General features: G+C 44.3%; 3 protein-coding genes across 3 annotated transcripts; 1 reads left to right on the top strand and 2 right to left on the bottom strand.

The window, feature by feature from the left end:
* Window position 1: 1 nt before the first annotated feature.
* On the bottom strand, window positions 2-5289 carry LOC131285631 (N-acetyltransferase eco). Its single transcript, XM_058314490.1, has 4 exons — window positions 4830-5289; window positions 3059-4726; window positions 497-1208; window positions 2-407 (listed from the first exon to the last, which is right to left on the bottom strand). Exons 1-4 carry the CDS (start codon window positions 4990-4992, stop codon window positions 206-208), a joined length of 2745 nt encoding a protein of 914 aa, XP_058170473.1. The 5' UTR covers window positions 4993-5289; the 3' UTR covers window positions 2-205.
* Window positions 5290-5325: 36 nt separating this feature from the next.
* Window positions 5326-5841, bottom strand: LOC131288218 (BLOC-1-related complex subunit 7). The gene has a single exon (XM_058317335.1). The coding sequence runs from the start codon at window positions 5824-5826 to the stop codon at window positions 5509-5511; it is 318 nt and encodes a 105-aa protein (XP_058173318.1). The 5' UTR covers window positions 5827-5841; the 3' UTR covers window positions 5326-5508.
* A 6734-nt stretch (window positions 5842-12575) lies between these two features.
* LOC131288853 (uncharacterized) lies at window positions 12576-14045 on the top strand. The gene is made up of 3 exons (XM_058318033.1): window positions 12576-13332; window positions 13395-13575; window positions 13685-14045. The coding sequence occupies exons 1-3, from the start codon at window positions 12576-12578 to the stop codon at window positions 14043-14045; spliced, it is 1299 nt and encodes a 432-aa protein (XP_058174016.1).
* The last annotated feature ends 264 nt before the right edge of the window (window positions 14046-14309 follow it).

Genomic DNA, 14309 nt, shown 5'->3' on the forward strand with positions numbered 1-14309 from the left:
TACTCTTTATTTCTTGCCACTCATAATTCGCTGACCGGGTTTAAAAGCTTCTTTTGTGTTTCTTAATTGGTAGGTTTAGACAAAAATAAAGAAAAAAAAACAGAACAAATGTAAATATGATAGAAACCAAACACGACCTACATAATAAATTGAATGCTTGTTCTCGCTGGCACGTAACACACCTGACCGACAGGCTGCTGAGCATTTACAGGTAGACCAGGAAATCTTTCTGGCCAGTGACCGATTCGGCAAACAGTCTGCCACTCTCCGTCGGTGCGCCAAATGCGATTTCCTCGGAGCGCATCACGTACCCGAAGATGTAGTGCCGTTTGATGGCCGTCAGGAGCGTCCGACCGACCCCGAGTCGTCGATATTTGGGTGAAACCCAAATCCGTGATATACCACATCTGTGGGAAAGTAAATACGGAACGAGTTGTTTGAGTACATACATAAACGTTACGGAGTCAAAAGTTAGGGAGCATCACGGGGCACTTACTTGGCGGGATAGAACTCGGTCGAATAGCAATCGATTGGGGCGCCGTGCAGTCCGTCGATGGTGATCATCCGGTTGGCATACTGCAGCGGCTGGACCACGCAAACACCGAGCACCGTCGAACGAGCAATGGCCAGATATACGCAGCCACCCTCCGGGAGTTCACCGTACGTGGCGAATCCCAACTCAGTATCCACTACCTCCAGGATAGATTGTACCTTCGCGAGCCACTGCCGGCTATCAACCTGCGATACCACTATGATTCGGCCCGTAACGTCCCATTCTGGGACCTGCGTTACGATGTGTTCGTTGGACCAACCGGCAAACGTGAGTTTCGCATGGGAGCGATGGAAATTGTCATGGATTAGCTCCTCCTCTGGTTCGTGTCTTGAGTAGGTGAGGCCACATTCCGTGCACTGCACCGCACCGTACGCTCGCTGACCAGCATCGAGTTGATACTGGTCCACACCGGTCCCGTGCCGTTGTTGTTGTTTGTGTGCGCGATCCTGCTGCCGTAGGGCATGAAACACGTCCATCTGGGGCGGATCACTCGTGGAAGATTGCTTCTCCTGTTGCCACAGATCCTTCACTCGGTCACGGTAAAAGATGGGATAATACATCGTGCTGCTTTCGTTGGTTGTGGTGGTGGTGGTGGTGGTGTTCGTCGTTTGCAAAGTATCTTCCATGATCCACTGGGTTTGGGTAATCTGCGGCACTAATTTAGGAAGCATTCAGTATAGCAAACAAAATAACAATACAGTGGCTACCCAGAAAACTAGGTTCGTCGTAATAAATTAATATAAATACTGCTGAGTGGGTGAGGTCCTCAGTTTGCGTTAAGCCTGAAGTTTTTTTTTACATTTTTCGCATAAATTGTTTGGTAAAAGATCTTAAACACAACAAGTTTTCGATAAAACAATCACCAAAACTGGGTAGATTTATGTGCCATCAACAATCCAGCACTAAGTGTACGGAGTATCGTCCCAGCAGGTTATCTCTAACTCCGTATTGAGTAATGCGTGAATTGATCTGGACCAGGCACAAGCAAAAGAATGTCCTTTTATGCGCCAACATAGATCGCAATATGGCGTTTCTTATCTAATGTTTATGACCGCGTGTTTCAAACAGCCATTGTAACAAACGGTGAGACAAAGTCCCAGGGTATTGTGTGTGTCAGCGAACGTTATGTACCAAAACAAAAATTGAGTCCATTTCATGTTTTGGGGAGTATGAACAATTTTTTAACCTTCGCAGCTATTCTACATGGACTACAGGTCACGATGAGGACATCGTTAATAAATGTCGTACAATCTGCTGACTGGGGGTCCGCGACAGCCGAGCGGTAGCGCCGGTAAGAAAATCGGCCCATGCAAGATGCAAGATGATGAATATATATTTTCAAATCAAAAGATGGCAAAATAATCCATGCACTGCATACAAATATTTTATGACACAGATTTGTTATAAAAACACAGTTTTGAGAAAAACAATAGTAAAACAAGACGGATGTTATACATACGGTATACCCACAATAAGCCGATCTTATAAAAAAGAATGATCGTGCAATTGAAGAATGTTGATTTTCGAATGAGTTCGCTATAGAAGCTCAATCCGAAAGCAGGTCTTGCGAGCATAAGGATTGAAAAATGCAATAAACAAATGGAAATGGTGTGTTGAGTGAAGTATTAGAAATGTGAAACCAGAGGTCTTAATAGCAAAAATAATTTAAATACATATTTTCATGTATTTATGCTTGTATTGTGCTTGCCACGGAGTGTAAAGATAAACCACCCTTCACTTGAGTCTTTGCAAGAGAATACATCTCTAGATTCATCTAAGCTAATATGAACATTTTTAAGAGCATAGAAACTTGGAAACAGTTGAACTTGCTGTGCAAAAGCAATGAAAAGATAATATCCATTTTCACTCCTGATGCAGGCTGCCATTGCAGAAACTATCAACATAGCGTCAAAACAACGCCACTTCTACATTGGGTTATATTTATAATTTATTTGGGGGTTGTTGCCATAGTCCTGCAGGAACAATAAACTTCTTACAAGATTGCTTGCAAAATCTCAATGTGTTCCATACACTGGAGGAGTGTGTGAAGATAACGTGAGCGTCGTTTAGTGACTCCGTCCTAAGCATTAGAATGGGATGTTTCGTCTCTAAATTACTTTAAAAAAACAGAAATGATGTTAAAGTTCATTTCTTTGTAATGTAACAACAATAAAGAAAAAATTGAGAAAGTAAATTATTTTACACGACAACGTATTGCATATGACATTTTGAACATTGAACAGAAGCTTAACTCCAAAATATTATCTACGCTACATTATTTACCTGATTATTACTATGAATAATGATCACAATAATCACCAACCCATTAAATGAGCTTAGTCCCAATGAAACTATATATATGCTACATAGTATTGATATGCTATATAATGTTAATTAATTTTAGTTTACTTATATTTACAATTCTAAAGTTACAATGTTTTCAAACTTCTAAGTCGGTATAAACAAATGTGAGTTAATCATGTTTGTAAAAAAAGCTGGACTTACAACCATAATCGGCACAGTAGTCCACGTTCATAGCCGAGTGAAGATTAGCATCGTTTTGTGCAACCATCTGGCTGGGATCATCATGCCGCACGATGATGGTTTGACTGCTGTGCATCGACTCCTCATAAACCGTCATACTATCCATTTGTGTCTCATCTACGATGTAATCGTCCATCGTGACGTAAATCACGTTCGATTGGATTGGTATCGGTTCGTCGTCACCGTAATTGATCGCATCCTCGTTCTCAATAATAGCTTCGTGCGGCTGTTGCTGCTGCTGATAGGCATAGTCCTCCCCCTCTTGGGCGTAGCTCCCACGCTGGTCGAGTCGGTTGATTAAATCATCCACCTCCTGTTGTTCGGTCTCAAAATCAAAGTAATCCTGCTTTTCGAAATCCGTCCTGCGACGCTTGGGAGTCTGGGGAAAGTCGATTAGCTTCCGCTTACCACCTTTACGCACCAGCAGCGAGATAGAGTTGAAGTGATTGTACACTTTACGCTGATTACGGGACCCACTGCGAGAGCGGAAGAATTTACGGTTCTGCCCTTGGCTCTCTTCCATATCTGAATCTTCGTCTTCCGATGAGGACGAGTCAGCTTCTTCTCCGCAGGATTGGGTCGCTTTGCTCAGATCTGTCATCGATCGTGTCATCGACAGTGGACGAGCCCGTTGCAAACGGGTTTGACCTTGCTCGAGCATGTCTTTCACGCGCTGTAGCTTCTGGATGAAATCATCTTTATCCAACTGTTTCTCCCCGGTGCCTTTCGGTGTTGTCGGGCAACTTTTCGTTCTACCGGCAATCGCACGATTTTTTTGCGATTGCTTACTGTTTTGTTTCTCACGTTTTTTCGATTCTTTCTGGCTTTCCTTCGGAGACGACTTCTTAGATGGTTTACGTATCTTATGGACAACTCCCCGCTGACCAAGGCGCGGTGCGTTGGATGAGAACGATTTCGAACGTTTGCGCATAGAGCCCAGTTTGCGGGGAGTTTTCCCGGTAGGGACAGTTGGTTTTGTTACGACTGCCGGCGGTGATACTTCTTCCGCGGTGCGTTTCACCTCCGTAGCGGACACCGAAGTGGGCTGGTCAATATTTTGTCTGTTTTCACTCATCGAAGAAGCATAGAACGATTTTGTCGGTATGGTCTGAATATCGTTGAAATGTAAGGCTGTGCGCGCCTTAACAGCGGATCGAGTGGAAGTATGACAACGGTGCACCGGAATACTGGTGTTGGGTGTGGCATCATTTGTACTTTTTTCTTGTTCGTTCGTCCTGCGAAACGAAGGTTCGACTGATCGCACTTGCGAACCTTTTTTCATGGAATTGCGTGTCGTAACACCGGGCGTCCGGAGTGTCCGTTTTTCTATTAGATTCAGGTCGGAACTCATCTGGACGGATAAGGAGTTAGAATTGCTTTCATCGAGAAGTGCACTCTCCTCAGCACTAAGCCGCCCGCTCGGCGTCGCCGGGATGCTGTGAAACGAGAAGCGTGTCTCTTCATCGACCGCGTGCTGATTTTCCTTATCATGCCCCTCCGTAAGCAGCTCGTAGCGCCCATTGTTTGTATACCGTTGGGCGAAATCGGGAGACAAGGAACGTTCACTTTCGGGAGATTCGTTGCCAAAGAGATTTCGGAATGATGTGATGTTATTCAGAGTAGTGTTTGCTGTAATTACAAAATACAATCCATTACAGATTGATATGAAAAGTACATACAGCTGCGAGGTAGCCAACCGTCCTTCATCGTGAACTGTGCTAAGCCAACTTACGTTTAGCAGTGTTTCGGTTACTGCCAAATCGAAGCGGAGTAATCGGTCCCAAATCAGATTCATTGCTATCATCCTTTCCAAAGAGAGATTTCTTTCTGCTGGATAATTTCGGTGTTCCAGCGTGTGGTCTTAGAACTCGGGTTACCGAACGCGGAGTCTCCATTTTCACCAACTTTCATCGAATATCGTTCACATTCAATCGTACCGACTTCAGATTGATCTTCACAAATTTTTTTTTACATCCTTTTATTAAAACTCTGCTTTGACGATGCAATAATTACACTCCAAAACCAACGCATGTTTCGATGATTTCGCAAGTAAAGAAGAATGATCTCATTGTGAATGTAAACAAACGCGCTGTATGTTTTGGCGGTATATTTTGACACTTACAACACTACTAGTTATCCCCGTTTGATATCAGAGGGCGCTCGCATATGACAATTTGATAACTAACAGCAATACTGTAAGCTTGCAATGTAAATAAAATTTCTTAGCTGTTTTTTTTTGAAGATGCACGCTTTCATGAATGTTAAACTTTTGGTCCAAATCAAATATTCTTTACGTTCGTTAACGTCAGAAGAAACTTATAACTAAACCGATTCAGACGAACTTATAATAAACCACAGTTTGATCTTGAGTCGCATGCCTTTGGTTCGTATCGCACCACATTCGCGCTTTATCACCTTTCCATGGCTTTCACCTGCTCCTCGACATATTCTAACTTTTCACCCGCCTGCTCGATAGCCTCGTACTGGTAGTTCAGGTGCTGGAAGATGATTTCCATCTTCTTGAGATTCTGAATGCTGTTGTCGACGGTACTCTCATGATACGCGAAATTCTTTGCTGCCTGCATTAGGATTTCGTTTGATTTAGACCCGCGCACGATCTGACGAGCTACTGACGATGCATTGTTAACATTCACTGCGACCCGTTCGGCCAGCCGCCGTTTGGAGTCACTGAACAAATTTTTAGCGCTGCTACTCGATGCGGATGCCATTGGTTCAAATGCGGATATACTGAGAAAAGAAAAGACAGACAATGAAACAAGCGAAAAAGAGAAACGAATATCTAACTTATTTGATAAATTACCTTCACAAAGGAAGTAATTTCTCACGTAAATTCTCGCAAAACGTTCACGCCCAAATCTTTCGACTTTGTTTGGATAGAGTATGGTTTTGTTTATATTTTTTTCAATGACAGATCATTAAGTGACAGCTTATTTTTGAGCAAGAATGCTGTTAGTTTCAAATATTTAACCCTTAAGTGAAAATGAATGAATTTGAAATACTCGTTATTCATAATAGAAAAAAAAGATTTTTGGGTAAAATCCCAGATGAAGCCCCCTCGGCTGAAAACACTGTCGTGGTTACACCATTTGTGAGCGAATGTAAATTAAAGATATGCGCTGGGTGATACGCATGCCGTTGTGTGAACCGTTTGAATTAAAAATGTGTCGTTAAATTAACGATTATGTTTATACTGGACAGGATGTACAACATGAACTACATCATGCATTGCATGATTTTGTTAGAAAGATAACAGCATACAATTAACTTAAATTTTCTTCGGTAAGTAGTTGTAAGTATAGTTTATAGAGGCTTTGGGCCGTGTGGCTTCTTTCGCCTCTTTCGGTTTCTTCGGTAAAATAAACAAACCTCGGTTTGCAAAAAATTTCAACAGACAAATTTTATTAAATAAATAAAAAATTAAAAACAGGAACACAATATGAAAAAAACAGGTATTTAAAGATCACACATACAATAAGAAGGAAATTTTAAGAAAAATGGTCACCGATGTGACATAACTGGCTTATGTTTCGGACTTTTTCAACCAATCCCATAAGCACGATAGGAGTTGCAGTTACAAGGGGATGATTGTTTCTCGCTGCTTCTGCTGGCCTATTTTCAAATGAGTACGTACTTTGACTTTTGAACTCCTTTCACGGCGTTTAGAGGTGGTATGATAAATCGACCTTCCAAATGCCGCGGTTGGTCGTAATCCTTGCCGGTTTAGCACGACAGGCTGTCGCTGGCAACGTAATGGTGGCGATGATCGATGATTGATGAAAGGGCCTTTCTCCTCTGGCAGAAAAGGGAGGAATAGTAAAAATGGTTATTGTAAATTTTGTCCAACCACGACATGATCAGCTGTTTGGTGTATGAATGTTGGTTGTTGCTCCTGATTTTCCTAAATAGGACAAAGTATCAGACGCGCGCATGCCTTCATAACGAAGAATCGGTCAACAATTACGGTAGCCTAAAATTTCACAAGTGAAGACTGCGATGGTGAAACTTTAATGGAGTTGTAGTATGCAAATGTGCACTAGACTGGGCATTCATAAAATAGTAAATTAAAACAACTAGAACTAAAACTTAGTTGTGTTATACGGGATCTGCAAGAAGAAAAACTACTACATTCACGAAAGTTTCTTATATAAACCATTACATCTTCAGTCAAAATTTGGTTTTTGACTGCGTGACATAATTGTACTTCTTGGACCATACTGAAGAAGGCAGGCCATCTGGAAGTGTGAGTTTATGTAATTTACTTTCGGTTCATACGCATTTCGGCAGTTCAGAACTAAAATACTGAAACATTAATTATTAACTATGCACTTATTATGGATTCTCGCACGAATACGAATTCTCGAATAAATTGATTGCCAATGAAATCAAGAAACAAGTATCTCTTTCAATTCAAGTTAAACACGCCATAGACGGGAAATTCCAAACAATAACAGTTCAGTGATATGAGCAAGCTCTTATGCCTTCTGTTTGTCCGAAGTATATTTTTAAATCAATCAAAGTCGTATTTCACTTCCGCTTTCTTAGTAGTTCAAACAAAAATTATGCTGTGTCGTAATTAGTAACTCACGATGGTATTTATTCAAAAGCAATGGCTTTATCTCAGCTTTTACTTTCCCAAGAACCCGTCCGGGGTCGTGTTGCACGTAATACGCGTCTCGTAGGGTAATTAAGAAATTTATTCGATAAATACATCGTGCTATTGCGCCAGATATAAGCTATTTACAGGTTAAGAGGCGTGAATCAATAAATTAGGGATCATGAAACTTTCACACTAGGGTAAGCTTTTAGTTATTAGGATGACTCAATCTATTTATTAGGATTGCTTGCAGTAGATAGCTTTTGCAAGATGGCTTTGAAGTGGTTAATTTTTTTTTGCAAGAATTTTCATAAATTGGAAAGCATTCATCATTCGAGCGTGGACTGTGTTTTACGTAAAACACGTTTATTTACACTAGTCAATTTGTTTTCAGATCGCTTGAGGGGATGCTTTCATGATGTTATTTTTGTACATCGCAAACATGATCCATGTTAGGGTTGCAATAAAACAAAATCACTAACAAATGAACACATTTGCTATGCCTCCACTCTTGCATACTACGAGCAAGTGACATAAGTTCAGCATGCCGTTCGTGTCTTCGTACAATGATATCAAGCAATCAGTTTTCTTTTCCATCGCACTGAAAGGCAAATTGCTCTAATTTTTCTTGATGTAAGTATCACACGAAAAGGGTAAAAAAAGTATAGCAGAACCCGAGGGCAACGATGCACGAAAATTGTCCGAAAAAGCGAAAATTGCAGCGCGCACGTGGTGCATCGCCTGATGGACAATTATGAGGCTAACTTAAGCTCCATTGCACGTTGGCCTACGATGTGACATTGAGCATAGCGTGCTCAGCCAGGACGCACTGGTAGAAGCCGTTAACACTACTGCGGGTGCTTAAGGTTTTGCGCCATTTTGTGCTGGTGTTTTAGGTACGGTTCGGGGATCGTTTGTTCGTTTGCTTCGCGTTTTGCGTGACCGCGGCACTTGCTGCCCTGAATAAGGTTTTACCCACACGAGACGTCCATTTTGCATGACATAAACACGGTCAAAGTAGGAAGAGGGCATACGCTTTACGGCTGGGAGTGAGGGAAGCGCAAAAAAGTGGCAGAGAAAGGATGCGGAGAATGGTAATGGTGTGCCGAGCAGAACATAATGGAAAGCACCCTTGCGCCCAGCAGAAGGTGATTATTATCGAACAAGCGGTATCTATGTCACGATAAACGATCTCCCGCCATCAAATCGCAGCTCGAGTCGAGTCGAGCACCACATTTGCACATGCACCCTAGGGTTTAATATATGCAAGTAATTGAGCCACGAATGAAACGGTTCGATATTAGATAATTTCCTTAATGGAGCGGAAAATTGTCATCGGAATGCGTAAAGGTGGTAGCTGAATTCGTTCGCAAAACCAACCTATTCGACGTTGCGATTAAATAATCAATCAACCAGCAGTGAAGTGTAGCTCGAGAATCAGAGACGCGAATAACATGAACAAAACGTTTTTATGAGTATAGGAATGTACGCCTTGTATTGTTGTACGATGGTAACCATCCGATGGTGATGGAGTCGGTTCTTCGACGGATAGCATTTTAATTAAACTTCAACGTCAATGCTTCTGGAATCGATTTTTTTTATCGCACGTGGAAGATTAGATGCAAATTAAATAAATAAGAGGAGAGAGAACTGTTTAATTACAGTGATTGTTACCAGCTTTCCGCCTAGGTAGAAGAACTGCAGATCATGACGCCATTTGGGGTATAAATCATTATGCATTCTTCAACGGTTTCCGAGTGAAACCGATAAGCCCAGCCTTTTCCGTCGTTTGATTGCAGATCGTCGACTGCAAGTGGAGGCTGCTTGCAATCTTCGGATCCGTTCGGGCTGTCAGAACGTGGGGGAGTCCTTGGTCAAGGCGGAGCTCATCTTCCTTCTCCGTGCGGTCAGTCGTAGGCCAATTTACGAGTCGGGCCCTCGACTGGTCCCGGATGGAAGATCGTCGATTGTGGAGATCACGCTTACCGAGCGATAAATCATAAAACCGGCGTTTGCGGTTGCACTTGCTGCGCAGAGAACGCCTCTCTGTTGGCTTCTTCCCGCTTGGCAAAAGTTATCGGCCCAATCAAGAGGAAGACCCGGCAGACCTTCGTGCGGATGATCGATCATGGCGGCATCGATTATGCTCGAATCGACCGATAATTCAACGAGTAATCGAGACAAGTGAAAAGATTGTAATTATTTGTTTTTAAAAAGATCGTATTGCCCGAATATAGCGTTATTGTAAAATGATATCTCTAAAACTATATTATAAAAAATGTGTATATGTTCTGATTGCTGTTATTTATGATTGGTTTAAAACTAAAACTATATTTCTTTTATAACAGCCCCATCTTCTTCTTCTTCTTCTTGGCGTAACGACCTCTTGGTCATGCCTGCCCGTTAAGGGCTTACGAGACTTGTTTCCCTGTTGTAGTACGTGGATAGTCAGTCCAGTAATCTCGTACCGGGGAGGGTCCGGTCTCGGTAGGGATTCGAACCCACGCCGTCGAGGTGGTGAGCCCCGGCGCTCATGGGCCGATTTTCTAACCAGCGCTACCGCTCGGCTGTCGCGGACCCCCTATTCAGCCCTATCTGAACAAGTTTTAATTTTCGAATTTATTCGTCTTGATACACGGACTCATACATGATTATGTTCAACACATGTACAAAATCGATTTGTCGAAAGTGACTGAATTTCTTTTAAGAGATTTAGTAAAACGCTACCAAAATTAGCAGATAATTGAGCAATTATCAGAAATAAAAAGTATGTTTAAACATAAAATACTTTACCGTTCTCAAAGCTACTTCAAAACTTGCAGTTATATAGCAATTAACGGTTATCTAATTTCAAGACCTAGATAATTTGAGGAACGTATAAAATAGAGTTAATTTTATTCAACACACTTAAACTTTGTGCTAATCAAACAGGTTCAGGGATTTCAAAGGGTGAAATGCTAAACCTGACCAACTCAGCTCAACGAGTTCATGATTCGAGCAAGATAGTTTTAAAACCATCCTCAATTGTTTACGGTGGTCACCTAGTTTCGTAAAATAGTTACATGTAGTTACTTCAGTCTGCGCGTGGGAAACTTCAGCCCTTACGTGGAGCTTTACGATGTCCTTTAATTGCACTTTGCGAACCGTTTATCTCCCGTGCTAGATCTGGCCTACCATAACGAGATCAATTTTGCCCATATCAGCATACCGTCAATCAATTATACATGCACAATTTGCCATACGGCAAAACGGCTATCAGATGAAATCGAGCGGCATGCCGACCTACCTCGCAAAGGTAGGCAGCAAGAGTTTGTCATTCGATTCGCAGCTCCCAACTGCCGGAGGTGGTCCTTGTTCCGGCGCACAAGAAATGGCAATCGGTAGGAAACGAATTTTACGACCGTGGGACGCCTGGGATCGCTAGGAAACGAATCTGCTCCGCCGGCTGAGTGGAGGTGATCGTGAAATCACTCTCGCTTGGCTTTCGACCACGCTCGGGCGGCGATGTCTATAGGAGGGCCAGCCGGCTCGGACAATCGTCGCCCACCCGAAGGTCGGAATCGGCGTGTTCGACCGTCAAAAATCGTGCTCACATATGAATGGCCGGGGAACTACTGCGGCAAATTGGCTCGGCTAATTTGTTCTAAATTGAAAACATATTATGTCATGGCAATAATTGGAGTGCGCTACTACCTCCTTCCCGGAGGCGGGGAACGGGCAAGCCCAGAGGAAGGCCCGACTGGCAGGGAGGATAGTATTGATCTATGATTAATGATCCGAGGGATTTGGCTTCACCATGCGTCACCATCCCTGGTCCTTGGACTTCGCTGAGCGAGTCGAGCGATGAAAATGGTTCTGACACTGACTTTGGCAATGGGCAAGGTTTTTTTTGTTTCTGTGAGAACGCACCACTGGCCCACAAACGGTCGATTATTTGTGTGGTGTAGCATGTAAAGAATTCCAGACCTCAGAACTTGGGCTGAACGCAAACACGTAGACACACTGCTCTGTTGAAGTGGCCGAGGGGCAGACCTTTAAACTTGAACTTCAACAAATTCGAAAGAAAAAAGTGCACCACACCATAAGCCGGATGGGAATGGTTAGCCCGCGGAACAAGTGCCCACTTGTGCGCTAGGACCGCGACTCGCGGATCTGGGGTGAATTTTTGGGGTCAACCTTGGCGGAAACGATCAAGCTGTCGCACGGCAGGCACTGAATGGGGCGTAGCTAATAATCGGACGGCAAGCGGACGACGACGTTGGTCTATACGACTAACGTGTGCAGATCGAAGTGTTAATGGGGATGCATGCTGCGTATGTTCCGGCCGGGGGTCGGGTACGCAGCAGGTCCATTTGACGACACGGGTTTGATTGGCGATTCGAGCCACTCACCGCCTTTGGAGGCGGTTTCACCTTCACCGTGTGCAATGTGCCCACGGAAAGCCTTGGCAGTGACAGAGAGCAGGATTTTTCGGAGTCGCCGGGCTGTGACGTTTCGCTTTGTTTGCGCGCTTCACAAGGACCCGGCTGAGGGAAGTGTTGAGAGAATCCTTTTATGGCCGCGTGCTCGTGATTGCCTCGATTGAAGCGAAAATTGTTTATCAAAGGCTCTTCAAGTACAATACCGATCATTTGGAAGATATAATTTGCCGATTTCATCCTTCAGAAGATCAAGGTTTAACCTAATAATATTTTGGAATGGATTAATAAGACATTCAGATTTGTGTCTAGGAATGCAAGAACAAGTCTTCATTAATTCAACTTTGCAATTTTCAGGCTCTTGCAGATGGGGAAAAGTCCGTGTATTATCGTGTAAATGTATCATAGTAGTCTTTGCAGGTTATTTTCGTCAGTTACATCCGAAATGTCATCGCAGAACCTGATCCGTCCCGGTCTGACGACACCTTTCACCGGACATCTGACACAAATAAAATTGCGATTGCGAAAGAAAGTGCCCAGACTCACCGCAAACGATGTCCGGCGTGAAAGAATTCCCTACTACGAGGCCATCGCCAGCGAGCTGTACGAGGAAGGGTATGTCAACGCGGCCTTCCTGGTGCTACATCTGATCGAGTACGAGGACCAGTACGTCCGACCGACATCAGACCCTTCGGTTGAGGACCGGCGTCTGCGACACTCACGCCCATTGCTGGATTTTTTCCGCGACTCGCTAGCAACGGCCGAAGCGAACAAGCAGCTGGAAAGGTTCGACAGTGAATTGAGTGAGCTGCTGACGATTGCGAGGAAACTGGTACGGGATTCCGAAAAACATTGGTTGGCGCAGCAGTTCTTCCTGATCGCACTGGATCGTTGTATTGATTGCTGCCCGGTGGGGCGTGTTAAGTGGGATGCATTGGTGCGGTACTACTATGCGGGGTTTCTCATCAAACAGCGGAACCATCTGGAGGCGATGAAAATGCTGGAACACGCAACGACGTCTTTGGAAAAGGAGAATATGGAGGAAACGTTGACAACTTTGGATGAGAACGGCGAAAGGTTGATCGTCGCCATCAACACTCTACTGTTTGACGTCAACCGGCAGCTTGCGGAAGACTGCAAAACGGCTTCAGCGTGGATACAGGAACAGTACATCCGTGACGCTCATACGGCAGCATTGAAAAGTAAACCCACGAATTTTACAGCTCGTTGGATAACGTTCACAAATTATCATCTTGCTTTCTAGCTTCAAAACCGTCCATCATGGCGGAAGCGCTTTTTGCCTATGGAAGGTTCCTATTCTCGAAGGGCCAGTACCGGGAAGCGCTGGAAAAGTACAACCAGGCGTTCCAACAGGCTGAACTGGACGGAAAAAAAGAGGAACTCCTTTGCTCCGTAACTCTTGCCCGGGCAGCGACCTACCATCGGTGAGTAGACGCGGTTCCGCTGCATGGAAGCATCATAGATCTAGAGGGCATGAAAATGGCAAACCAATCTCCATCGTTTGCTTTCCCGTGGGGTTCTCTATCTTATCAGGCTTAAGCAACCGATGAAGTGTGAAGCAATGTTTCAGCTCGTCGATCGGCGGACACGAAGCGAGCAGGTGCCGGTTCCGTCGCTATGTCGAGCGAACTACTACTACACGGCGGCCACCCTGGAGCTGGAGGATGACCCAAACGAGCCGGAGCGGATCGAATGGCTAGCGGACCGGTTGCGTCAGGCGGCGAACACTTTTCGGCACTTCGGCCAGGAAGATAAGACCGTCGCGGGCCGCTGCCTCGAGGCGCTGGTGCGCGGGGAGAGGACTTTTGGCGTATACGCGACCGAGCTGCTGCCAGCCGCCGCCAGCACTTCCGACGACGCACTCTTTCGAGTGATCGATTGGGTTGGCTTTTAGGTTGGCTGAACCATTCCAACCGGGACTCGCGGTCGCGGTTTGGGAGTTGTTTTGTCTACGACTTTACGATCGCGACCAGATGTCCATCCAGAGTGGTGGGCAGTAAAGTTCCACTCCGTGCCAATTAATTAATCAAATAAGATCAACACCTGGCACAGCGGGAACCTCGTCGGTGGAACTGTCACTTCAAGTCCTCGAGCCGGCTAGTTCTGTGCGTGTTGGGGAAAACGGTACCGGACCTTACCTTTCGCCCACTCGATTCAT

The sequence above is a fragment of the Anopheles ziemanni genome, chromosome 3 (genome assembly GCF_943734765.1).
Source record: "Anopheles ziemanni chromosome 3, idAnoZiCoDA_A2_x.2, whole genome shotgun sequence".
NCBI classification, from domain to species: domain Eukaryota; kingdom Metazoa; phylum Arthropoda; class Insecta; order Diptera; family Culicidae; genus Anopheles; species Anopheles ziemanni.

Coding starts and splice junctions, on each gene's coding strand:
- LOC131285631 (XM_058314490.1), bottom strand. CDS start 4,992: ATGGAGACTCCGCGTTCGGTAACCCGAGTTCTAAGACCACACGCTGGA. Junction 4,727..4,829: donor TAACCGAAACACTGCTAAAC/GTAAGTTGGCTT, acceptor TTGTAATTACAG/CAAACACTACTCTGAATAAC. Junction 408..496: donor ACCGAGTTCTATCCCGCCAA/GTAAGTGCCCCG, acceptor ACTTTCCCACAG/ATGTGGTATATCACGGATTT.
- LOC131288218 (XM_058317335.1), bottom strand. CDS start 5,826: ATGGCATCCGCATCGAGTAGCAGCGCTAAAAATTTGTTCAGTGACTCC.
- LOC131288853 (XM_058318033.1), top strand. CDS start 12,576: ATGTCATCGCAGAACCTGATCCGTCCCGGTCTGACGACACCTTTCACC. Junction 13,333..13,394: donor TCATACGGCAGCATTGAAAA/GTAAACCCACGA, acceptor CTTGCTTTCTAG/CTTCAAAACCGTCCATCATG. Junction 13,576..13,684: donor CGGGCAGCGACCTACCATCG/GTGAGTAGACGC, acceptor CTATCTTATCAG/GCTTAAGCAACCGATGAAGT.